Source organism: Mixophyes fleayi, chromosome 3 (assembly GCF_038048845.1).
Source record: "Mixophyes fleayi isolate aMixFle1 chromosome 3, aMixFle1.hap1, whole genome shotgun sequence".
In the NCBI taxonomy this organism is placed as follows: domain Eukaryota; kingdom Metazoa; phylum Chordata; class Amphibia; order Anura; family Limnodynastidae; genus Mixophyes; species Mixophyes fleayi.
The window spans coordinates 288881905-288907224 of record NC_134404.1 but is presented as its reverse complement, the minus strand read 5'-3'; the positions used below and the strand labels follow the sequence as shown (position 1 = coordinate 288907224).

The 25320-nt window shown below is 44.4% G+C and overlaps 1 protein-coding gene across 1 annotated transcript in view; it reads left to right on the top strand.

Annotated features, from left to right (window-relative positions):
* The window catches only part of ANAPC1 (anaphase promoting complex subunit 1), a 105597-nt gene that overhangs the window by 36285 nt on the left and 43992 nt on the right, over positions 1-25320 (top strand). The window contains exons 16-24 of the mRNA XM_075203757.1: positions 172-232; positions 992-1179; positions 3500-3574; positions 9216-9481; positions 21059-21150; positions 21644-21792; positions 22935-23013; positions 23098-23131; positions 23209-23279. Of these exons, the coding sequence (XP_075059858.1) occupies positions 172-232; positions 992-1179; positions 3500-3574; positions 9216-9481; positions 21059-21150; positions 21644-21792; positions 22935-23013; positions 23098-23131; positions 23209-23279 (1015 nt within the window). The remainder of the gene's footprint in view (positions 1-171; positions 233-991; positions 1180-3499; positions 3575-9215; positions 9482-21058; positions 21151-21643; positions 21793-22934; positions 23014-23097; positions 23132-23208; positions 23280-25320) is intronic.

The window sequence follows — 25320 nt, the reverse complement described above, 5'->3', positions numbered from 1 at the left end:
AATGAATACAATTCATATTAGTTTAAAGTAATTGTATGCAGGAATTATTGCTACTGTATATTGTTTCAACTGTGTGTACTGGCATTGCAGATCAAGATAAATATATAGAACCTTCTTATAAAGAATTGTATTTTAGGATGTTTTTTCTTTATTTTTGGCTTTCCACTATAGGAATTGACAAGTGGGTCTATGGTTAGGATAACTATTCCAGACATTGCTACCTCTGAATTAGGTAAGTTTTTAAGATAATGTAAACTTTCTGTTTTACATATTGTACTTGTTTCACAAGACACTTTATCTGAGGAGTTTGAATTGCACTGTAGAATAGTAAGTGCTTCAAAACAAGTGGGTAGATCCTGCTAATGGGATCCACATAACCAGAGGGATGGTTTAGGCAAGCTTAATTGTGCTTGACATCAGAAAAACAAGGTTTTCCGCAAAAATTGTACAGTTATTAATGTTAAGTATTATATGTGAAAATAAAACTGTAGTTACCTGTAAGAAAACAGTGTTTTCCTTAATGCTTTACTTCAAGCTGCTATTAATGATTTACAGTTTGCCAAGTGTCATGCGACTACCATGGCAACCACAGTTGCATGACATATGATATAATGAGCAGAGAGGCTTTCGAACACTCCTATTTTCAGTATACACATTCGCACCATCCCTTCTTCTGCTAGCATGTACACGGAGAGGGAGGGCTCTGGTTCACAAATCATATTATACTCTCCTCATGAGTGATTTAGAGCTGAACCCTATGCTTCCACCTCAGACACACTTTCTTGCAGGGGCAGCCATGTAAATATCACAGTGTGGTTTTTCCAAAGGGTCCAGTTATATATGGACATCTTGGAAAAATGTATATTCGTTTCATGTTGCAAAGGTACAAAACTTGATGTTTGTTTTTTGTATAAAGTCTGGGATTACAGCTTTAACTTCTCTTCAAAACATGACCCTCTTTAATGTTTTCACATTTGCATTTCCTTTACAGTTAAAAAGTGTCTTCATGCCATTAAGTACATCCTGCCAAAAGAAATAGCTGTTCAAATGCTTGTCAAATGGTATAACTGCCACAATGCCCCTGGAGGTCCCAGTAATCACTCTGAGTGGAATCTGTTTGTTACCTGCCTCATGAATATGATGGGTTACAACACAGACAAACTGTCTTGGACCCACAACGTAAGTATGGCAACAGATATTGCATATAAGAAAGGGTTTACCAATATATATTGGAACGACTATGCCTTATACTTTAACTCAGCTAAAAGTATATTATAATAATATATACTGAGTAATTACACATTTTGGTTTTAAACAATGGCTATTAAGATTTTGTGTAGAGTTGGGGAATATGGAGGGTAAAGAAAAAAAGAGGAGGGGGGACATAAACATTTGGGTACAAATATGCTGACAACATAGCAATTATTGCAATCTTGTAGAAAACAATACCAAAGAGATGAAGAGGAAAGCCAGTAATAAATCAATCGAGATACTGAGGCATCACAAAGTGTCATTTGTAAGGGTGGATTGGGGGGAGGACTAGGGAGAATCAGTACAAGGAAGCAGAGGATTAGGGGGGGGGGGGGTTAGGGAGTGAGACATGTATGGAAAATAAGCATCATTCTCAGAAGCTGTAGATCAAGAAAATTACACAAGCCGGCTCTAAAGCATCTAAATAGTTTGTCCAGGATTGCCCTGTTGACCGAAATAGATTGAGACGGTCATGGAGTATGCTGGTGATATTTTCAAGTTTGTAAATTTGCTGTAGATGGGGGATCTGGATTTTTCCAATTCCGCGCTAGTAAACACCTACCAGCTGTGAGCATGTGGTTAGGGAAGTTCCAGAAGAGTATAGGGATTCCAGGAGGAAATTGAGGGAGTAGATAAAAGGAGAGAGATGCAAGGGGAAGTTTAGGTGAGTCACCCTATAGATAAGATCAGACACTTCTTCCCAGAAGGGCTTCATTTTCAGACATCTCCAGCAAACATGAGACAAGGTTCCACGCTGGCCACAGTTTCGCCAGCAAAGGTCCGATGAAGTCTGGTATATTGCTTTGAGTCTGGAAGGGACCAAATACCACCGTAAGAGAAAATTATAGGAGTTTTACTCGATCAGAGAACAAATGGAGGATGTAGTGGTAGCTTCCCTGATAGAAACCCATTCCTCTACCTCCAGTGACTCACCCATGTCCTCCTCCCAGCGGAGCTCATGAGGTTCTTTGGCTGGGAGATTGTATTGCATTAAAAGAGAATAGATGGGGAAAAAGTCCCCAGGAAGAGGATCTGCGTAAAAAGTTGAGATGGGGTGCAGGGACTGTGTGGGTCAATTTGGGCGTTGTAACGGTGGCGTATCTGGAGGTATTGATGAAAAGAAGCAGGCGGTAAGTGTAAGAGTTTGCGAAGCTCAGAAAATTCAGGGAAATAGCCCATTGGGACAATATCAAGGAGAAATGTAAAATTATGCTTCGTCCATTCAGAGAAAGCTTTAGGATTGAGACCAGGTGGGAAAGAATGGTTATGCCATGAAGAAGTCATACACTCTGTGTTGTCAATTAATTCAAATGTGCGACCGCCATACCATATAGCAAGGAGGAAGTGAACTATGTGCGGAAGATGGTGAAGAGAGGGCAAATCCTTAGGATCAAGCTAGTGTAGAGCATATTGGGAAGACATAGTCTGCTTTTACATCTACCCATAACCTGGTGCCAGGGATAGCAGGTGCCAAAACTGCTTGAGTGAGGCGGGCAGCGAGCTAATATTTATGGAGGCAGGGGAGACCCAGGCCCCCTTTGGAGTGTCTGAACAGAACTTTCTGGTGGACCCTTGGACGTCATTCTGACCAAATAAAGAGAGAAATTCTAGATTGCATATAAGGTAGGAGAAAGGGACTCAAACTGGGAGTGTCTGAAACAGATAAAGTAGTCTGGGGAGTAAATTCATTTTTAATGCAGCCACTCTACCCACCCAGGATTTTAAATGGGTATTCCAGGAGGTCAAGTCACACTTTACGGACGCAAATAAGGGGGAAAAGATTGCTGCAAATAAGGTATCAAAGTGTTTAGTCATAAATTCATAAATGTTTCATTTATTTGTGGTTGACAATTAAAGTTAAAGGAAGTTTGGAGACTTTGTTGCACTAGAGGAGAAAAGTTAAGGGCGAGGGCTTCAGTTTTATCTGAATTGATCTTGAAATTGGATAATAGGCCATTGCACGTCAGGTATTTAATGCAAAGCAAGCATTCCATACTTGTCATTCTATGTTTGTATCTTTATGACTTTCTCAGAAGAGAAATACATATGACCATCCCCTTTCATTTGTGGTTTTTTAATCTAGATTTACATATGACAAGTGCAGCAAGTTTAAACCCATAGACATAGTGTATTGTTAACACAGCATTAAGATTAATATATTCCACTTTTTTTCCTAGTGGTTATTTTCTAGTGCATTGACATTGCACAGGATAAAAATCATCTTAATATTTATATCCCCTCTTCTTAGCTTGACTTTGAAGGCTCCTTGTCTCCAGTGATTGCTCCTAAGAAGGCACGGCCATCTGAAACTGGCTCTGATGAGGTGAAAACATTTAATAAACTATTCCTTGAAAAGGCATTAATGTGCATTATCTTCTCTATGAGTAAATTATGGCAATAATGGAATCTAATAGTTATTTCTCTATCCTCCTATGGGCGAGAGACAATGGGGTATAGAGTAGTGACAGGGCGAACTGGCACTTTAAACTTCTGCTAACTAAGGGCTGTGTTGGGTTGCTGCACAGCCCAATTCTGTTTTATTCTATTTTATTATAGGGTTTTTTTTTGCAATCGGAGGCTTCTGCCTCCTTTCAAAACCGCGGCTGTAAATTAGCGCTGACAACGCATAGATTGAGCGGCTGTGTTCTATCTGGTGGGGGGATCGGAGATACCATGGAGGTGCCTCCGCTCTCAGACCCCCTCTCCCAATGTTATTTACTCTCCTCGGAGCCGGGCACAGTCGCCGCAGGCTGTGCCCTTCATCCATGGCTGATCCTGCAAAGACACTGCTGCAGCCAATACTGCATGCAGGAGGGATGGTGGCAGGTAAGTGTACCCTCTCCCAGCACAGTGCTGGGAGAGGGGGGTAGCATTAATCGCAGTTGGTCCCCTAAGCTAGGCTTCCTCTTAGTAGGGGCAGTCATAGGGTTAATTGAAAAAAAACAGATAGTGAGCCCTGCTAGCCATTTGATTGGTGGAGGTTTTTTTTCCGCTGGACGCCTGCCAATCCAGTACTGGACCCTACAGGGGAAGTGTTTTTCCTCTCTTGCACTTCCTCCTTGGTGGTCTCCATTGTGTGCAAACACCAGAATAGGCAGCCATTTTACAGCTCCAGCTTCTCCCTTTTTCTGTCCTGTAAGATAATGGGTCGGGGGTGGTTGTTTCCCAGGGTTTTGTCATTTAGATTGTGGGGCTGTATTGCAGGCTCACTCTAACAGATTTGTGTGCTGCTTGTCTTATATGCTGTGTTTTATTCACTGTTTATTTGACTGTTATCTGTGTGTTTTGACCCATCTGTTAATATGTCAGGTGTCAGGGGAAAATCCATGTGGGGTAACTTCTATGTTGAATTTTACCTGTAATGCTGAGGTACCATCCGGACTGTCTGGTGCGCACGCCTTGTGCGCAGTCTGTCCATCTCAAGATCGCATGCCGTGTGAACCAGCAGGTGCTGGTTCTGACTCGGTGGAGCCTGCCTGGGCTTGGTCTCTTACCAGTACTGTGGCTGAATTTGCCCAATTGACGCGGTCTCAGTCTGTGGACGGTCCTTCTTCGAATGCACCTTCCTCTGTGACGAGTGAAGTGGATGCTGGTTCGCTAAGTCAGGGTCCGACTGGACCTGTGGCAGCGGATTTTGTAGAACCGGCCTGGGTACGGGGGCTGCTTCCTCAGTATAAGGTTTAATTTTGGTCTCCTACTCTTTAGAGCGTATGTTGCAATCTGCTACACCGATCTGCTCACGTAAGCGCAAGCAGGTGGCAGCACCCCTCCAGGGAAATGAATCAGATTCTGACTGTTCTTCCCAGGAGGAGGGCAAATTAGTGGTGGATTGTGACATGGAGGTTCATTCTGAACGTCAGAGTGTGCAGGAATTAATACAGGCTGTGTGTCAGGTACTTGATATTCCTCAGGCGACTGTTCCTGCGGAACCTTCTCTTTTTCCTCAGCGGACAAAGCAATCTTTGTCTTTCCGCTCTTCTTTCCAATTAGATGATTTGTTGGCTGAGCCTTTGGCTTCCCCAGTTCTGAAGTTCCAGGTGTCTCGAAGGCTGCAGTCTTGCTATCCCTTTCATTCTGAGATTCTTGCAAAATGGGAGGCGCCTCCACGTGTGGATACTCCAATTGCAAGGTTGGCCAAGGTGACTACTATCCCTCTTCCCAACACAGCCACTCTTAAAGATGGTACAGACTGTAGGGTAAGGCTGTCTTTAAGTCTATTTTCGTGGTGGTGGGTGCCTCTCTCCGTCCCGCCTTGGTGTCGACGTGGGTCAACAAAGCTGTGGAACGCTGGTCAGAACAGCTGTATGAAGGTATTTTGGCAGGAAGACCGTCCTCTGAACTACAGATATTTTAGGGGAGGTGGCCCTTTACGCGGGACTGATAAGGCACGAATATCTGCCTCTGCAATTTCGGCTCATCAGACTTGAGTCCTGGGAGGCTGATGTTGAGTTTAAAACGGCTCTTGAGAAAATTCCTTTCTTCAGGGGTGTTTTGTTTGGCACTCAGCTTGATTCCATTATCAGTCAAGCAATATGAGGAAAGGGAACTTTTCTTCCTGTTAATGCTCCCAAATAAAGAATGTCCAGGTTCCGGTCTTTTCGGTCTTCAGGCAGGTATCGGGGTCAATATTCTTCGGACTAATCCTCCAGAGGACAGTCATCCACCCCCAGATGTGGTTTGCAGCATGGGGGCGTCAGGACTGGTCTGCTTGATGTCAGGCAGCTAAGCCTTCTGACAAGCAGTCCACGTGATGGGCATTTTGCCCCTCCACTGTCGTCAGTGGTGGGAGCCTGTCTTCTTATTCAGGGATCAGTGGTTTGTCTACCAGGGATGCCAGGGCACAGGGAGTTGTGGACTGGGGGTACAAGATTGATCTGCTCGGTCATCCTCCCAAACGGTTATTTACCACAGTGCTTTCGGAATGTCCACGATAGCGACTGGCTTTACGAGAAGAGATTCAATCCCTCATTTCTTCTGTAATGATTATTTCTGTGTGAGATTCACCAAAAGGTTTGGGATTTTATTCCAACCCTTTTCTGGTGCCAAAACCAGATGGCTCATTCAAACCCATTCTGAAGCTAAAATCATTGAACATCTAGGTCAGAGTGCCCACAAGATCAAGTTGGAGTCTTTGAGATCCGTCACCTTTGGCATGGAACAGTTCATGGTGGCTCTGGACATCAAGGATGCCTATCTCCATGTTCCCATCTGGGAGGGTCATCAGTCCCTCTTGAGGTTCGCGATTTGGTCAGAGCACTTCCAATTTCAGGCTCTGCCCTTTGATCTGGCCACGGCCCTGCGGGTCTTCACCAAGATCATGGTGGCTCTGCTAAGGTCCAGGCGGATTGAAATCATCCCTTTTCTAGACGATCTTCTTTTAAAGGGAGAGTCTCTGAATCTACTTCAGTCTCATATCCAAGTAGTGATCCAGACTTTAGAATCCCACGGTTGGATTCTCAACTTCAACTTCAAAAATTCCTAGTTGGTCCCATCCCAGCGGATGATTTTTTGGGACTTTTATTTGACAACAGGGATGTTATTACTTCCGGACAATATTTTGGTCTTGCAGATTTTCGGCATGAGGGTTCTGGGCAAGATGGTATCGACTTTCAAAGCAGTCCAGTTTGCTCAGTTTCATGCATGGGAGTTCCAGTTGAACTTCTTTTGAAATGGAAGAAATCCCACCTGAATCTTTTCGGGCCAGGTATTCCTCCTGTTTCTGCCTGTGTGTCAGTTATTTCTTTGGTGGTTGTTGAAATGAAATCTCTGCAGGTGTCGTCCATTCTTCCATCTGGGATTGTACCCTGATCACATTGGGGGCCATCTGTATTTACGCTCGCTTTAAGGTTCTTTGGACTCTTAAGGACTCCAAGCTTCCAATCGATGTATTAGAACTGCGGATAGTGTTTTGTGCTCTAATAAGCACGAAACATTTGCTGCAGGGAAGGGCGGTGAACATTCAGTAGGACAGTGCCACAGCGGTGGCATACTTCAAACAACAGGGCAGCACCAAGAGTCCCTTAGCCATGCAAAAGATGCGCAAGATCTTTCAGTGGGCTGAAGCTCACATTCCGGCGGTTTTGGCCATCTTTATTCTCGAAATAGAAAATTGGAAAGCTGATTTCATAAGCAGGCAGATTCTGCATCCGGGTGAATGGTACCTCCATCCGAAGGTTTTTCTCCAGTTGGTAGACAGGTGGGGTCAGACAGATGTCGACATGATGGCGTCTCTGTTGAACCACAAGGTCCACCTCTTCTGCTCCCGCGCAAGAGATTATCTGGACGTCTCGGTAGACGTCATGCCTGTTCCTTTGAGTTACCGCTTTTACCTTTCCCCACCAGTTGCCATGCTTCCACAGTTGTTAAAAAAGGTAAGAAGAAAGGGTGTTCCAGTCCTTCTAGTAGCGCCGGATTGGCCTCAGAGTGCCTGGTACACCGGCGTGATCTCCATGGTTGGAGGTTGGTCGTGGCGGCTGCCGCTACGCCAAGACCTATTAACTCAAGGACCCTTTTGTCATCTTGGTTTGGAACGTTTGGATTGGCGTGGCTGTTGAAGCCATGATCCTACGAGCTAAAGGTTTTTCCAAGCGTGTAGTGCAAACCATGCTTCGGGCTCGTAAACCAAGTTCAGCAAAACTTTATCATCGAGTCTGGAAGACCTATATTGGCTGGTATGAAAAAAAGGCATATCCTACCTCTTCTTTTCGTTTATCCAGGTTGCTTATGTTTTTTACAGGATGGTCTGGACGCGAGTTTGCACCTTAGTTCTCTTAAATGTCAGGTGTCAGCCCTTTTGGATTTCTTTCAAAGAAGACTCCTGTCATGCCTGATGTGCACACTTTCATTCAGGGAGTGTTCCATGTTCAACCTCCATATATTCCTCCGGTAGCACCATGGGATTTAAATTTGGTATTGAATGCTTTACAGCATCCGCCTTTTGAACCATTGAATACAGTGGAATTCAAATTTCTGATCTGGAAGACTGTTTTCCATTTGGCCGTCTCCTTTTTTTTGTTTTTCATGAGGACAGTGCAGCTCTTCGAACCAAGCCTTCCTTTTTATCTAAAGTAGTGTCTAGATTTCACTTAAATCAAGACATTGTCATTCCTGTCCATTCTACGTCCTCAGAGGATGAAGTTTCTATTTGTTTTCTCGATGTCGTCCGAGCCTTCCGCATTTATGTGCGTAGGACTCAGGATGTGCGCAAGACTGAGGATCTTTTGATTCTCTATAATGCACACAAGAGAGGCTGGCCAGCTTCCAACGTGACTATTGCGCGGCGGATTACGGCTGTAATCCGTCAGGCTTATAGAGGGGCTGGTTAGCCTATTCCAGATAATCTTTGGGCGCACTCTACAAAGTCTGTGACTGTTTCCTGGGCGGCACGTCATGGTGCCACGAGTGAACAGCTGTGTAGTGCGGCCATGTGGTCTTCTGTATACACATTCACTTTTATAAGTTTAATGCTTTGTGCCGTTTCTTCTGCGCGTTCTCTCCCGTGATGCGGCTTTGGGATGTTCCCGGTGTCCCCCAAATGACCATAGAGAAAATAGGATTTTTATACTTACGTATATTCCATTTCTCTTAGCCCATTAAGGGACACCGAGTGGCCCACCCTTAATGCTCTGGTTTCTCCTACTGTTTGACGTGTTGTCTTCTCTTTGAGAGAATGTTGTTTTCCTCTGTTCCTGTTTTCTCTCTATCTCCGCTTTCTGTGGGCTTGGTTAAAAATAGACTGAGGCTAACAGGAAGTTGAGTATAGAGAGGGAGGAGCTAGGGCTTAGTTAGCAGAAGTTTAAAGTGCCAGTTCGCCCTGTCCCTACTCTATACCCCGGTGTCTCCCAATGGACTAAGAGAAATGGATTTTACATAAGTATAAAATTCCTATTTTGTTGTCACTATTTATACTAATGTTTTAGTTCACTGGTGTCTTCTCTGTTTGTTTTTTTTTTTTTTTTTATCAGGATTGGGAATATTTGATACATTCTGATTACCACCGAAATGTTGAGTATCATGTTCTGGCTAAAGCTCTGAAGTTGGACCCACTGGATGTGCCAGCACCTAAAAATGAAAGCCAACAAATTTTAAATCTGGACTCTACTGCACTTCTCTTCAGCCACATCCCAGCCATTTTCTATGTGCTGCATCTCTCTTATGAAGAGCTGAAGCTGAACACATTAATGAGAGAGGGTGTCCATTCCCTGGTTACTCTGCTATTGCAGCTGGCAAGGTAATTAGTCTTACACTTATTCAGCTGCGCTTCTGCTACGTTTTATCATTTTGTTTGTGTCTGCACTGTAGAAATGATAGAAAATGACACGTATAAATTTCAGACACCCAACATTTTCAAATGCAAAACGTAGTTTGATGTTAAATTTAATTACATAGCATATCGTTTAACCCCACTTCCTGCCAAAATGTTCTTTTTGGAAATGTTACATCAGATTAATAAAAAAAAAAAAAAGCCTGTATCGTGAATGAAGAATGATTCAAAATATATAATTTAATGCAGCTAAACTTGACTTTTGTATATGTTGTAGAGAGGTTAACAACATAATGTTGCTGTGACGGAATAGTCTTGCTCTGCTACCCTGTCCGGGTTAGAGTTGTTACAGATTTCTCTCTGCGTTCCTTTTACTGTCAGTAACCTGTTGTTTCTGACCTGTCTAACTTGTTACTCTGCCACCTATAACACATGGACTGTAAACGTCACCTGGGCACAACAATGATAAGACAACTTTACTAGCACTGGATCTACTTATTTCTGGGTGGTGTGTAACTAATGCATCACCTCTGTGCTGGTGACAGTTGCTCGTTCCACCTGCTTTGAATCAGAACTGCACAACAGAAGCCAGAGCATTGATTTAGGATGCTGGATTCAGCACAGGACAGATGTGTGTATATATATATATATATATATATATATATATATATATATATATATATATATATATATATACACATATATATACATATATATTCCTTTTCTCTTTCATCCAGTCTGGGGGACACTGCTTACCATGGGTTGTGGAGGGAGCTTGGGGTGTTAGCACCTAACTAGTTAACTTTTAGTACTGCCGACAGACCCCTCCCCTCTTGTTCAGTTTATTTTAGGTGCCCGCAGAGTTGGGCAGTGTTTTTTAGTACTTAGTATAATTTTATTCATTTTAATTTCATTCTTTTCGTTTTTATTCTTTTTTTTTAAAGGTGGCAGTGCTGGAGTGTGTTCTACTATAGAGAACACACTCACAGCAGAACAGTGGCAGGCACTCCCCTGTCAGTTGGGAGCCAGTGGCTCTCACTGACAGGGACAGGAAGATCGGGTGTCTGAATTGGGAGTGACAAGCGGTCTCACAGGACCGCTGTCACTCCTGGAGCCTCCCCGATAACCGGCGCTGCCACTGCAGGCATAGAGCGCCGGTTATTGGATGTTTCATATGGCGGTGGCCATCTTGGATTTTCGGAAGGGCACAGAGGCGCTGCAGGCAAAAGAAGGGGGCTATACCTGGATCCCCCCTCATGCATAGGAGGGGGCATCGGGTATCTTCTGTTGCGGAGACCTCCCATGGAGGTCTCCACTACTCTGCCACAGAATACTTTTTAATTTTTTCTATTTTGGAGAGTTGCTGCAGAAGCAGCATTCCTGAAGGGGGGGGAGTTAACACATAGAGCTCCCCCTCCTTCCAGAGAGAGAGATGGTCTGTCCCAGTCTTCTGGCGCCAAGGAGAAGCCCGGGAAGAGAGAACAGAACTGAGGGAGCAGGCACCAGGATACTGCTGTTGGACTTCTCCCCTGTTTGGCCTATGGGCTAAGTATCCCGTTTATTTAAACACATTTTCTGATATTGCTGTGTACAAGTGGGCTATTAGATTTATATTATAGTTCTCCTACCTGCTTAAGTATTATTTTGTGTTTTAAAATATTACAAGTACAACTTTTATATTTAGATCAGTTGATTCTTGTACTTTACTCTTTTCTCTCCACACATTTATATCTCTCTCTCTAGTCAATGTGTTTGGTGTGCCTTCCTTTTTTACAAATGTCAGATAAGGGAAAGGGCCCTATGGCAAAATATTTCACATGTTCAAAATGTCATGTAAAATTACCTTGTGGGCAGAAGGACCCGTTGGCGCTCTGCTCTGTTTGTGAAGTGGGGGTCCCCCCTGCGCAAATCCAACAGGTTTCAGCCCCTCCATCGGAGGAACTGGCCTGGGTGGCCTCCCTGACATAGTCGGTTTCCTTTTTAGCACAGGTGGTTTTTCAATCCAATCAATTGTGGTCTAGTGTGGCAACTTCGGTGGCTAATAATCCAAGTACACCGTTGGGCCTCCCTGCTTCCTCTGGTTCTAGCGGAACGTCTATACCAGGACCTTCCTCATTACAGACGGACCAAGCCACTGTCCCTACAGACCCGCCATGGTCCACAGCTTTTATAAAGGGTTTGGATAAACTGAACCAGTTGCTTGAATCCGCAAACATTCCGCCTGCTAGGAGAAAGCGGCCCAGATCTGATAATACCCTTATGGTCCTTTCAGATTCTGAGGAGTTTTCAGAGGAAGAGGGGGAAGTTAATTCTGATCCTGACCAGGTACTTACTTTGGGACAGGAAGAAAGCTCTAAAAGCCAATTTATTAACGATTTGGTTTTAGCAGTTAGACAAGCGTTGGACCTCCCAGAACCGGAGGATCCTACTCCTAGAGACAGAAATCTTTTTAAGAAGGCCAAAAGAAAGGCTATCCGTTTTCCCCCTTCTGTAGAACTTAAGGATATTGCAGAAGGAGCCTGGAAACAGCCTGATAAAAGATTCAGTGTTCCCAAAAGGTTCTCTTCCCTGTACCCATTGCAGGAAGAGGATGTGGTTCGCTGGGAGAGTTTTCCCAAAGTGGATATTCCAATAGCCCGATTGGCCAAACACACTTTACTCCCAGCCCCAGGTTCTGCATCTTTGCAGGATGTTAATGACCACAGAGTGGAATCCCAGCTGAAATCTATATTTGCGGCTGCAGGTTCTTCCTTTAGGCCCACATTTGCTTCAGCTTGGGTTGCTAGAGCCATGGAAGCATGGGCAGACCAGCTGGCAGAGGCATTACAGGACTCTGATTTACTTCCCCTGGCTTTGCATTTGAAGGAGGCATCGGGGTACCTTTATGAGGCGGCTCAGAAAACAGCGGCTGTATCCTCTTCTATTCAGGCTGCCTCTATCTCAGCAAGGAAAATGTTATGGCTGAAATCCTGGGAAGGAGATGCGGAATCAAAAAAGTCAGTGGAAACCATTCCTTTTTCAGCAGCAGGTTTGTTCGGTCCGGAATTGGATACCCTGATCTCTCAGGCAACTGGAGGCAAAAGCACTTCCTTGCCAGTATTCCCTAGCAGGAGCCGGAACCCTCGGATCAGCTCTTTTCGTCAGCCCTTTCGGGGAACCTCCTTACCCAGAGGACAGTCCTTTAGAGGCAGACAGCCCAATTCTGGAGGCTCCTCTGCCAGGGGGAGATCCTCGTTTGCAGCTAGGTGCCAGGCCTCCAAGAAGCCTGCGTCCTGACGACCTCTCTGTTCCGTAAGGGGCGCCAGTGGGGGGACGTCTGTTTTTGTTTCAGGAACAGTGGACAGCGTCCTCCCAGGATCCTTGGATTCGGGGTATCCTATCAGAGGGGTACAGGATAGACTTATTGGGACCAGCCCCACATCGTTTCTTCCTAACCCCGCTACCCCGAGATCCATCAAGAAGGCAGGCGATACAGGATTGTGTCGCCTCTCTTCTTTCTCAAAGAGTTATCTGCAGGGTCCCAGATTTCCAGAAGGGACAGGGGTTTTATTCAAACCTGTTTCTGGTCAAGAAGCCGGACGGCTCCTTTCGTCCCATCCTAAACCTAAAGGGCCTCAATGTGCACTTACGGGTGGACAAATTTCGGATGGAATCCCTTCGGTCGAGCCCATTCTCGATGTTTTCAGTGGAATCTCTTGACGAAATGGTCAGGATCCCACCTACGCTTGGACCTTCAGAGGATCTCTCTATCTCCGAGGGCGCGAGAATCGCTTCAGTGGTGGCTGATTCAGGATCACATGACAATGGGCAGGTCCTTCGCTCCATGGTCATGGCTCATAGCCACGACGGATGCCAGCCTGAAGGGTTGGGGGGCGGTAATCCTGCACCTCAGGCTCCAGGGGCTTTGGTCGGTTCAGGAATCAGCCCTGTCAATAAACGTGCTAGAGTTGAAGGCTATTCTTTTGGCCCTCCGGGGGGCCCAGTCCCTCTTTCAGGGCCACCCTGTCAGAGTTCAGTCCGACAATGCCACGGCTGTGGCATATGTCAACAGGCAAGGAGGAACCAGGAGTGCAGCTGCAATGAATATTGCAGCTCAGATTCTGGTTTGGGCAGAACAGCATGTTCCAGCAATATCGGCAGTATACATTCCAGGAATAAGAAATTGGGAGGCCGACTATCTAAGTCGAAACCAGATGATGCCGGGAGAGTGGTCACTCCATCCGGAAGTTTTCCAGTCTCTGGTTCAGAGGTGGGGTCTTCCGGACATAGATCTCATGGCATCCAGACACAACAGAAAGGTTCAGAGGTTATGCACAAGGGCAAGAGACCCCTTAGCGTTGGCAGTGGATGTTATGACAATGCCATGGGAGTTCAGGTTGGGATACCTGTTTCCTCCGATCCCCATGCTTCCTCGCGTACTCAGACGAGTAAGGCAGGGCGGTCTGCCAGTAATTCTAATAGCTCCCTCATGGCCGCGCCGAGTCTGGTACGCGGTTATAATCTCTATGGCGGAAGAACAGGGTTTCAGTCTTCTGTCTCGAGACGACCTTCTTCTGCAAGGTCCCTTCCGTCACCAGAATTTACCTCAGCTCAGTTTAACGGCATGGCTGTTGAAGCCAGCCTCTGGAGGGCTAGAGGTTTTTCCTCCAGCGTAGTGAACACTATGATGCGAGCCAGAAAGTCAGTTTCAGCTCGCATCTATCACCGGATTTGGAGAGCCTACATAAGATGGTGCGAAAATAGGACATGTCACTCGTCCTCCTTTCGTCTCCCTCGATTGTTGGCTTTCCTTCAGGACGGCCTGGAAGCAGGGCTTCGGTTAGGTTCCCTAAAAGTCCAGGTATCGGCACTCAGTATTTTTTCACCTGAAATAAGCGGATTTACCAGATATTAGGACTTTCCTCCAGGGAGTCTCTCATATTCAGCCTCCCTATGTTCCGCCTACAGCACCATGGGATCTCAACCTGGTACTGGATATGCTTAAAGGGCCTCCTTTTGAGCCATTACTTTTGACAGATTTGAAGTGGTTGACCTGGAAGGTCATTTTTCTTTTGGCTATTGCATCTGCACGTAGGGTTTCGGAATTAGGAGCTCTGTCTCGTCGGGAACCATATCTGGTTTTCCACGAGGACAGAGCAGTGTTAAGAACTCTCCCCTCTTTCGTTCCAAAAGTAGTTTCGGCTTTCCATCTTAACCAGGAAATTGTAGTTCCGGTCTTCTCATCTACTTCCCATTCGGATCATCAGTCTATGGAAAAGTTAGATGTGGTTAGGGCTCTCCGTATTTATGTTAAAAGAACTACTCAGATTAGACGTACAGATTCTCTGTTTGTCCTTTATGATGCTAATAAGAGAGGCTGGCCAGCCTCAAAACAGTCCATTGCAAGATGGATTACATCAACCATCAAGCAAGCTTACATAAAGGCTAACCGTCCTATGCCGGAGAGACTTACGGCCCATTCCACCAGATCGGTTGGGGTGTCGTGGGCAGCGAGAAATGGGGCTTCCGCAGACCAGCTTTGCAGGGCAGCCACCTGGTCCTCTGTCCACACCTTTACAAAATTTTACCAGTTTAATGTATTTGCATCCGCAGACTTTTATTATAGATTAGTTGATTACTTGTTTTTTTCACTGTCTCTCTCGATCTCACTCTCTAAACTCAAATCTGGTGTGTTTGGTGTTTCTTTCCTTTGTGAAATGACAGATAAAGGAAAAGGCTCTATGGCTAAATATTTTACATGTTCTAGATGTAAGGTTAAATTACCATGTGGGCAGAGGGACCCGTTGGCGCTCTCCTCTGCTTGCGAAGGGGGGCCCCCTCTGCGCAAACCCAGCACACTCTAGCTCCGCTGACGGAGGAGCCGGCCTGGGTGGCTTCTCTGACAGTCTGTTTCCTCTTTAGCACAGATTATCACTCAATCTACTCAGTTACTGACAAGTGTGGCAGCTCTTCCTGCTGTGTCAAATATTGCTGTTACAGCTGTGGGGCTTCCTACTGCGACAGTTTCTACTGAAAGCAGGACCTTCCTTTTTATTAACGGATCAGGCCCCTGTCCCGACAGAACCTGCATGGTCCTCAGCGTTTATAAAGGGTTTAGATAGGCTAAACCAGTTGCTTGAATCCCCTGATTTGCCCCCTTCTAAAAGAAAGCGGATTAGATCAACTAATCCTCTACTGTCCCTTTCAGATTCAGAGGGGTTTTCTGAAGAGGAAGGGGAAGCAAATTTTGATCCTGACCAGGTTCAACTGTTGGATTAGGAAGAAAACGCTAGGGTATTGATGATTTGGTTTTAGCGATAAGGCAGGCCTTGGACCTTCCAGAAATGGTGGATCCTAGTTCTATAGACAGAATTCTTTTTAAGAAGGCCAAAAGAAAGGTTATTCGGTTTCCTCCATCTGTAGAACTGAGAGATATTGCTGAGGGGGCCTGGAAACAGCCTGATAAAAGATTCTCTATTCCAAAGAGATTCTCCTCCTTGTATCCTTTGCAGGAAGAGGACATGGCTCGCTGGGAAGGAATCCCTAAAGTAGATATTCCAGTAGCCCTTTTAGCCCGACACACTTATCCTGCTAGTCCCGGGCACAGCAACTCTGCAGGACTCCACTGACCGCAGAGTTGAATCTCAACTAAAATCTATTTTTGTAGCAGCGGGTTCTTCCTTTAGACCCACATTTGCTTCAGCTTGGGTTGCTAGAGCCATGGAAGCATGGGCAGAGCAGCTGGCAGAGGCCTTGCAGAATTCAGAATTACTTCCCTTAGCTTTACATTTGAAAGAGGCATCTCGGTACCTTTATGAGGCAGCTCAGAACACGGCGTCTGTGTCCTCCTCTATTCAGGCTGCGGCAATTTCAGCAAGAAGAACGTTATGGCTGAAATCCTGGGAGGTGAATTCGGAATCTAAAAAATCCCATGAAACCATTCCCTGTTCAGCAGCAGGTTTGTTCAGCCCGGAGTTAGATAGTATGATTTGTCAGGCAACAGGTGGCAAAAGCACTTTTTTGCCAGTGCACACAAGCAGAGGCCGTGCCCGCATTTTAGCTCCTTCAGGCAGTCCTTACGAGGGGCCAGTCATCTAGGGGTAGACAACCAAATTCTAGAGGCTTCTCAGTCAGAGGTAGGTCCTCGTTCGCAGCTAGGCGTCAGGCCTCCAAGGCTCAGGAGACTGCCACTCTACTCTCCAGGAGGTGGTGGCAGAGGGGCGACATCTGTCTCTTTTTCAGGAACAGTGGGCAGCGTCCTCTCAGGATCCTTGGATTCGGGGCATTATATCAAGAGGGTACATGATAGACCTGTTGGTCCGGTTCCACATCGTTTCTTTGTAACCCCGCTACCCCGAGATCCACAAAGAAGACAGGCGATACAGGGTTGTGTCGCCTCTCTTCTTTCGCAAAGAGTTATTTGCAGGGTCCCAGAGAGCCAGAAAGGAAAGGGTTTTTGTTCAAATCTTTTTCTGGTCAGGAAACGGGACGGGTCCTTTCGACCCATCTTAAACCTAAAGAACCTCAATGTGCACTTACGAGTGGCTTGGAAAAAAACCAGTTTATGCCTTCCATAGACATAAAGAACGCATACCTCCACGTCCCCATTTGGAGCGGTCATCAGTCTCTCCTGAGATTCACAGTGGGGGCCTCCCACTATCAGTTTCGGGCTCTTCCCTTCGGCCTCTCCACGACTCCAAGGGTCTTCACGAAGATCATGTCGGTAATGGCAGCGGGTCTTCACTTAAGGGGAGTTCAGGTCGTGCCCTACTTAGACAATTTGCTCATCAAATCCACCTCAGACATTTGCTTACATCAGTACTTATCCCTCACCATAGCTTTCCTCGAGAGCCATGCGTGGCTGATAAACTTAAAGAAATCCCAGGTGGTTCCGTGCCAACGCATGGTCTTCCTGGGACTCATCATGGACACCAGTCAGCAGAAGGTGTTTCTGCCGGTGGAGAAAATCAGTTCGATTCAGAGGATAACATCTCAGGTCTTGTCCTCTCCCAGTCCCTCAATTCTTTTGTGCATGCGTCTTCTAGGAAAGATGGTGGCCTCCTTCGAGACGATCCCCTTCGGTCGGGCTCATTCACGATGCTTCCATTGGGATCTCTTGACCAAATGGTCAGGATCCCACCTACATCTGGATCGCCAGAAAATCTCGCTGTCTCCGGATGCGAGAGAATCGCCTTAGTGGTGGCTGATTCAGGATCACATGTCGGTGGGCAGGTCCTTTGCTGCATGGTCATGGATCATAGCCACAACAGACGCCAGCCTAAAAGGTTGGGGGCTGAAGTCCTGCATCTCCGGCTCCAGGGGCTTTGGTCAGTTCAGGAATCAGCCCTATCCATCAACACGTTAGAGTTGAAGGCAATTCTTTTGGCTCTTCGGGGGGCCAAGACCCTTCTTCAGGGCCATCCAGTCAGGGTTCAGTCCGACAATGCCACGGCTGTGGCATACGTCAACAGACAAGGAGGAACGAGGAGTACACCTGCAATGCGAGTATCGGCTCAAATATTTCTTTGGGTGGAACAATATGTTCCAGCAATCTCGGCAGTGTTTATTCCAGGAATAAAAAATTGGGAGGCCGATTATCTCAGTCGCAATGCGATGATGCAGGGAGTGGTCCCTCCATCCGGAAGTTTTTCAGTCTCTAGTTCGGAGGTGGGGTCTTCTGGATATAGATCTGATGGCCTCCAGACACAACAGGAAGGTTCCCAGGTTTTGCGCAAGGGCAAGAGACCCCTTAGCGGTAGCAGTGGACGTGATGACCATGTCATGGGATTTCAGGTTGGGATATCTGTTCCCCCCGATTCCCATGCTTCCGCATCGAGTGTGGTACGCGGACATAATCTCCATGGCAGTAGGGCGGGAACATCGTCTTCCGTCGCGAGACGATCTCCTGCAAGGTCTTTTTCGTCACCAGGACTTACCTCGGCTCAATTTAACGGCATGGCTGTTGAAGCCAGGCTCTGGAGGGCTAGGGGTTTCTCCCACAGTGTAGTGAACACTCTGCTGCGAGCTCGAAAGCCAGTCTCGGCTCGCATCTATCATCGTATTTGGCGAGCCTATATCAGATGGTGTGAAAATAAGTCCTGTCACACGTCTTCTTTTCGTCTCCCTCGATTATTGGCTTCTCTCCAGGATGGTCTGGAAGCGGGTCTCCGCTTAGGTTCCTTAAGGGTTCCGGTATCAGCGCTTTCAGTTTTCTTTCACCTGAAGTTAGCATATTTGCCAGACATCAAGACTTTTCTTCAGGGAGTCTTACATATTCAGCCTCCCTATGTTCCGCCTACAGCACCATGGGATCCTAACCTGGTGCTTGACATGCTTACTAGACCCCCATTTGAACCATTACTCGTGGCAGATTTTAGGTCTCTGACCTGGAAGGTCGTCTTTCTTTTAGCGATTGCATCTGCACGCAGGGTTTCAGAATTGGGTGCTCTGTCTTGTCGAGAACCATATTTGGTTTTTCATGAGGACAAAGCGGGTTTTTTTTAGAACTATCCCTTCTTTTGTTCCGAAGGTTGTTTCATCATTCCATTTGAACCAGGAAATTGTGGTTCCGGTCTTTTCATCGGCTTCTCATTCTGATCAGCAATCTATTTACAAGTTAGACGTGGTTAGAGCTCTCCGTATTTATGTTAATGTTTCATATCTGCCTGGGCTTTGATACCCTTCAGGGTGGCCCTGGTATTACTAAAAGCTTTGTCTCTGTCTATACTGTGTAATCAGCCATTCTGAGCCTGAATGTCATTTTGTATATGGAGCATCATGTTCTCCTTGCCATCTTTATTACTGCCCATTCCTAGTTCTCTTGGTGTATATAAAGTAATTTAGAGGACTGTAAGGCACGTGTTGCTCCCTAACTGTATGCTTTTTGGATGCTCCCATTCGTTAGTCTCAGTACCCTAGAAAGCTGATGGGGAAAAATTTTTATTTTTTTTTACTTACCAATAAATATGCCATTTCACGTTTTGTAGTTTATATGCCATTTCACGTTTTGTAGTTTACATGTAATTCTATACTATCTTTACAACTGGCTTGTTCTATCTAAAACATTTTTGTCTGTAGAAATGTGTCAGGTGCTTGTGTAAGAATAAAAGGTAGTTATTGTGATTTTCCACAGCAGCTGAAAACCATATGCTTCCCCTATCTACACAACTCACAGGTGCCAGCATTTTGTTGGATTACTATGCATAAGTTTGCATAGCAAATGCCTGAGCTTCAATAGAGTTATTCAGCTGCATTGGCATTAAGTTGTTTATGTTTGTCCATAGCAACCTATCTGGATAGTAAATGTTGGGAGTGGAGGAAATAGAAATTTAGGGACCTTACTATATACACTCAGTGGCCACTTCTTTGGTACACCTGCTCATTAATGCAAATACCTAATTTGCCATTAATTTGACAGTGCATATAAACATGTAGACACGGTCAAGAGGTTCAGTTGTTGTTCAGACCCAAAACCAGAATGTGATGTAAGTGACTTTGACCATGGAATGATTGTTGGTGCCAGATAGGGTGGTTTGGGTATCTCAGAAACACCTGATCGTTGGGTATTTTCACACACTGGGGTTTAAGGAGAATGGTGCGTAAAACAAAATACATCCAGTGACTGAAAATTCCTTATTAATGGGAGGTCAGAGGAGAATAGCCAAACTTCAAATTGACAGGGAGGCGAGAGTAACACAAATAACCATGCATTATAACAGTGGTATGCAGAAAAGCAACTCTGAATGCACAGCACTACAGCAGCAGACCACGTCAGTCTCCGTTCCTGTCCGCTAAGAACAGTAATCTGAGACTACAGTGGGCACAGGCTCGCCAAAACCAGACAGTTGAACTTTGGAAAAACGCTGTCTGGTCTGCCGAATCTCGATCTCTTCTACAACACACAGTGATAAGGTCATAATGTGGCTTCCTGTCTTGTGTCATCAGTGCAGACTGGTGGTGGTGTGGGGAATGTCAACTTGGCACACATTAGGCCCCTTAATACCAATCGAGTATCGTTTAAATGCCACATCCTACTTGAGTATTGATGCTGACCATACACATTCTTTTATAGCCATAGTCTTCCCATCTCCTAATTGCTACTTGCAGCAGGATAGGCCACCATATAGCAAAGCCAATGCAATCACAAGTTGGTTCCAAAAACATGATCATGCGTGCCGTGTACTCCACAGTCACCATTCGCCAGATCTCAGTCCAATAGGGTACCTTTGTGATGTGGAAAGGGATATTGTCAGCATGAATGTGTAGCCGACAAATCTGCCTAAACCGTGTGATGCTATCATGTCAACATGGACCAGAACCTCCTAGAAATGTTTCAAACACCTTGTTGAATCCACGCCATGAAGAATTCAGACTGTTATGTGGGCGAAGGGGTGGTCCTCCCCAGTACTAGAAAGGTCTTTCTAATTAAGTGGCCACTGAGTGTATACGTATATATTCAAATCTTGCACAGGTCTACACATTCCAATAGTAAAATGAAGGTGTTTTTAACTCACATTATATGTATATTGTGTCCATGTTTTTTTATTAGTATTCTTTGTATTGTAGGGACTTGAACCTGCACGCTTACACAGATTTTTACTTCAGAGATTTTCCAGCCTTTCTCAGGAACTCCAGCCAGACTTGTCGCATTGAACCAAGTACGTTTTCTAGCTTCAAACTTTGTGCATTATGGTAAATAATTTTGCTTTTTCCCTGTGTGTTTGGAATGGTAGCAGACAAAATTAAAACTTGTTTGCCTAGCTAGTTAGTACTGACACAGGCTTATTATATGCCATACAGGATTGTGTGATGATTTATTATTCCAAACAATATATTATATTATTAGCTTCCTTTATTTAAAAGCACTGATATATTACGTAGCGCTGTGCATTGAGTTATCATGACACAAACTAATTGCATTTAATGATGTGAAACAGTATGTAAAGATGGCCCCTACGAAATATCTTAGGTAGTATGAATATTTTGTAATTCATAGAAATATAGCTCTTCGGGTATATCACGTATATCACTCGAGGCAGTTTTTAAGTGCATAGCAAATTGCAAAAATGTTTATGGTTGCCTATATAGTGCAGGTATGTAGTTCTTCTCCATAAAACTTTGTTTTCATTTTATTCCACACTTCTTATGCAGCTCAGATTGGTTTTATGAGTTATCCTTCATTTTTTACTGCCAAACCACCGAGTATCTATCACTGGTTGAGTTCGTGTCTGAAAGGAGGCAACGTGACTGCTTATCCGTACCTTCCCAGGATCTGTGAGAGAAGCAAGCTTGTAGTGCTGGTAATACATTAAACTTCCACAATCATATAGGTAGTGGTTTCAAAGGGACATTGTAGATTAACGGATATATCCACCTTTTGAGGATCAATTACATTTTTTATTTATTAAATGTAACTGATTCTTTGAATCTGTTTTCTAAATACAACCCTTAGGGGGGTATTCAATTGTCCACGGGTTCGAGCGCGGAAAAACTATTACCGTTAATACGGTAATCTCTCGCTGGATTTCAGCTCGCAGCTCCCATAATAACGGTAATCCTGCGCGGACCGCGGGATTTTCGCAAATCCCGCGGACAATTGAATATGCCCCTTAGTGACCTTTTAGTGTTTTGTTAGGTACAGTCTCTAGAAAAATATATCTTGATTCAATTCAGTTCTTCAGTCGTATCTGTCTTCAGGGGACGGCAGTCTATGCAGACATTTCTGGTGTCAGTGCCTGCTTGTTTAGTTAGAGAACCACTGTCCTCCTAACAGTGCAATCTGCTGTAGAGGAATTAAAGAGAATGTAGTGGGCATGCACAGCCATTATTATATATTAATGTGAAATACTTCCCCTTAAATAATGCCAGCTAGTCTATGTGACTTCGTTTGTTTGAGTGTCAGACTTGCACAAACATGCATGAAACACAGAAGGAATATTGCCCAATTGTGCGCTTGCTCCCACCTTAAAGACTTGGTCACATGTCCCTTCAGCATATCTTGTTGTCGTTGGCCATGTTACTTCATCAGAGATAGTGTCAGGAACACACATTTGGGATATCTATGTTTAATAATAAGCAGAGTAAGTTTAGGCTTAATGTTCTGGGGATTCTCTTATTGTGTGAACATAACTTTGGGAAGAATCATTGAAAGCATGTAATGATGATGGGGTTTTGATTTTTTTGTACCCCCACACACAATTTTGCTTGGGTAGACTAGTGAAAATGTGATATGTAGCCTGCACATAAAATACCATGGTCATTAAGGAATTATTTTGTTTTTCACTGGGGCCTTTGTTTTTTGTTTTGGAATACATAACTATTATATTAAAACTAGAATATCCTGTGTATATTTTGAGCACTTCATTTAAGCTTATTTTCTTTGTCTTTCAACACGTTTTGAATGATTATACATCTGAAGTATGCTGTTTTTACTATGTTGTAGAGTTTTGCTTTGTACATACTTGGGGATGAGAATGCAGTGTTAAACAAGACCACAAAGTACCTGTCCAAAATAACAGCAGGTAAACTGTGCATACCTGTGTGTTACAGTCATTTGTCTGAGTTTTTTGCACGTATATAAACTGTGCATATTTTTCTGTTTTTAGGACAAAGAAAACAGCAGCAGGAAGATGTCAGAAGGTGAGAACTTTGAACTTATTTTATCTAGAGGATTTCTGGGAGTTTGTCACTGACCTATGTTCTGCTTGTTACTGCAGGTTTAGTCTGAAGCCCATTCCATCTGTCTCTGGTCTATCTGAAAAGCTGGTGGTGTGGATGACTGACATAGGTGAGCAATGTTGCACAAGTAATGCTAGGTAGAGTTCATTTTTACATTTGGGTCAGAAGTTATTCTCACAGGGAGCATCATTTGCATTTTTGTTGCATAAATGGATGCTGCCATTATTATTATTAATTTTTATTTATAAGGCGCCACTAGGTATCCGTAGCGCCGTACAGGGACAGACAGAAACACGATACAGGGTGAGACAGCACAGTACAGTTAACAAAAAAGCACAGTAACTTGGAAGCTCAATGTACAGCTAGATGAGAGGTGAGAGCCCCCAGCGGGGTAGCTAGAGGGGTAGAAGGGCAGGAGGACCTCACGGAGGAGACAAGGAGCTGGAGAACAGGAGGAGAGGAGGCCCTGCTCGAAGGAGCGTACAATCTAAGGGGAGGGTAGGACGGACAGAGACGCAAGGGTAGGAGGAGTAAAGGGGGAGAATGGAGGCAGACGGAGAGGGGAGGAGGGAGGTAGGAGGAGGGCAGGATAGGCAGGGCGGTAGGTGGGAGGCTGGAAGGAGGTCGGTTAGGAGGCCATAATGCTTCCTCTGCTGGGATAAATTAATTCTAAGCTGGACCTCGGGCAAGTCATAGAAATAGTGAAATACCTGCGTAGCTACACTGTGCAATAACTTCAGAAGAAGAGCTGTCTCTCACAAAAGCCCACTTGTTTTATCTAACAAGTAATGCTTCACAAAACGATGTCCTTATGTAATGTAATGCTTGCTTACAATCTCTCAGTATGTGTATACATTTTTGTTAATATTCTTAGTAATGACATTACTCCAGTATTCATTGCAAACAATTGTGTATTACCAGAAATAACATACCATAATGGTAAATGTATTATAATAAAAAACGTACCCAAGTACTAAATTATTAAACATCGTGGTGAAGGTGATTATGTTAAGAAGAAGCACTCTATTTTATTGTCTGGGGTGTGCCATTGGCTCATGTAAACTGTCAACAGCCCAACAACACTCTCTTGTATACTAATATCACTTGCCTCGTTCAAATGGGCAATGGTGTTGTCTATGCCCATCCTTTGTGAACATCCCATTTAGATGCACTGGGTAGGGGGCATGAACGACACACCAGAATTGTGACAACCGCTTCAGGGGCCCAGCGGATTGGGTGACAGATGCACCACGTGCAAGAAATCTCTGTTTTATCTGAACATAGAAAACCATACAATAATGAATTTTAATTATGGATGGAGATCTTTTTCTTATCTGGCAATATTGGAACCATTCTATGATTATAAAAAAATAATTAAAATGTATGACTGTACCATTTTCCTCGTACCATTATATAGCCATGCAAACTACCTGAATTTTTATATTCCTATTCATACATGTTAAGCTGAGTATACACACTGCGGTTTTGCTGTTGCCATCGGGCAATTGATCTAATATCACAATTTGTGGTAATTGAATGGTTGGATTTGGACACATAATATGTGTACGCTCGGTTCGTGTGTGGCTGGCCTTAAAGTTTTAGTTACATAGTGCATCTTTTAGCTGAACACCTACTTCAGTTTTCTTTGCCAAAGTGATTGGCCCAGAAAGTTTATAGAAGTGGGGTGTTCAGATACTAATTGCTCTTTAGGAAACATTTTTGGTTTCCCAATGCATCCCCCACATCACATCAGAGCTTCTTACTGGTCTAGCATGATGATGATGTGGGCAGCATTTGAGAAAACACAGTCCTACCCAGTGCCTTTCAGAGACCCATTATTCAAAGATAAAATTATTTTATTTCTGGAACAATGATAAAATCATGGTGTAGTTAGTACCCTCAACGTATATAAAATAATTGAGAATGCCCTTCCAATTCCAGAAGGATACATGAAAATATTCAGGTCCCCTCAGTCACCACATCTATATGCTTCATAAAATTCTGGTTATAATTGTGTAATGTGAATAACAAGGCTGGATGTATAATTTTTTGTACTCCAGTATACGTTCTTACATTATGGAAACTTTAAAGTTATTTTCAAAATAAAGGATTTTTAACCTGAAAAATAACTTATATAAAGTAGACAATTA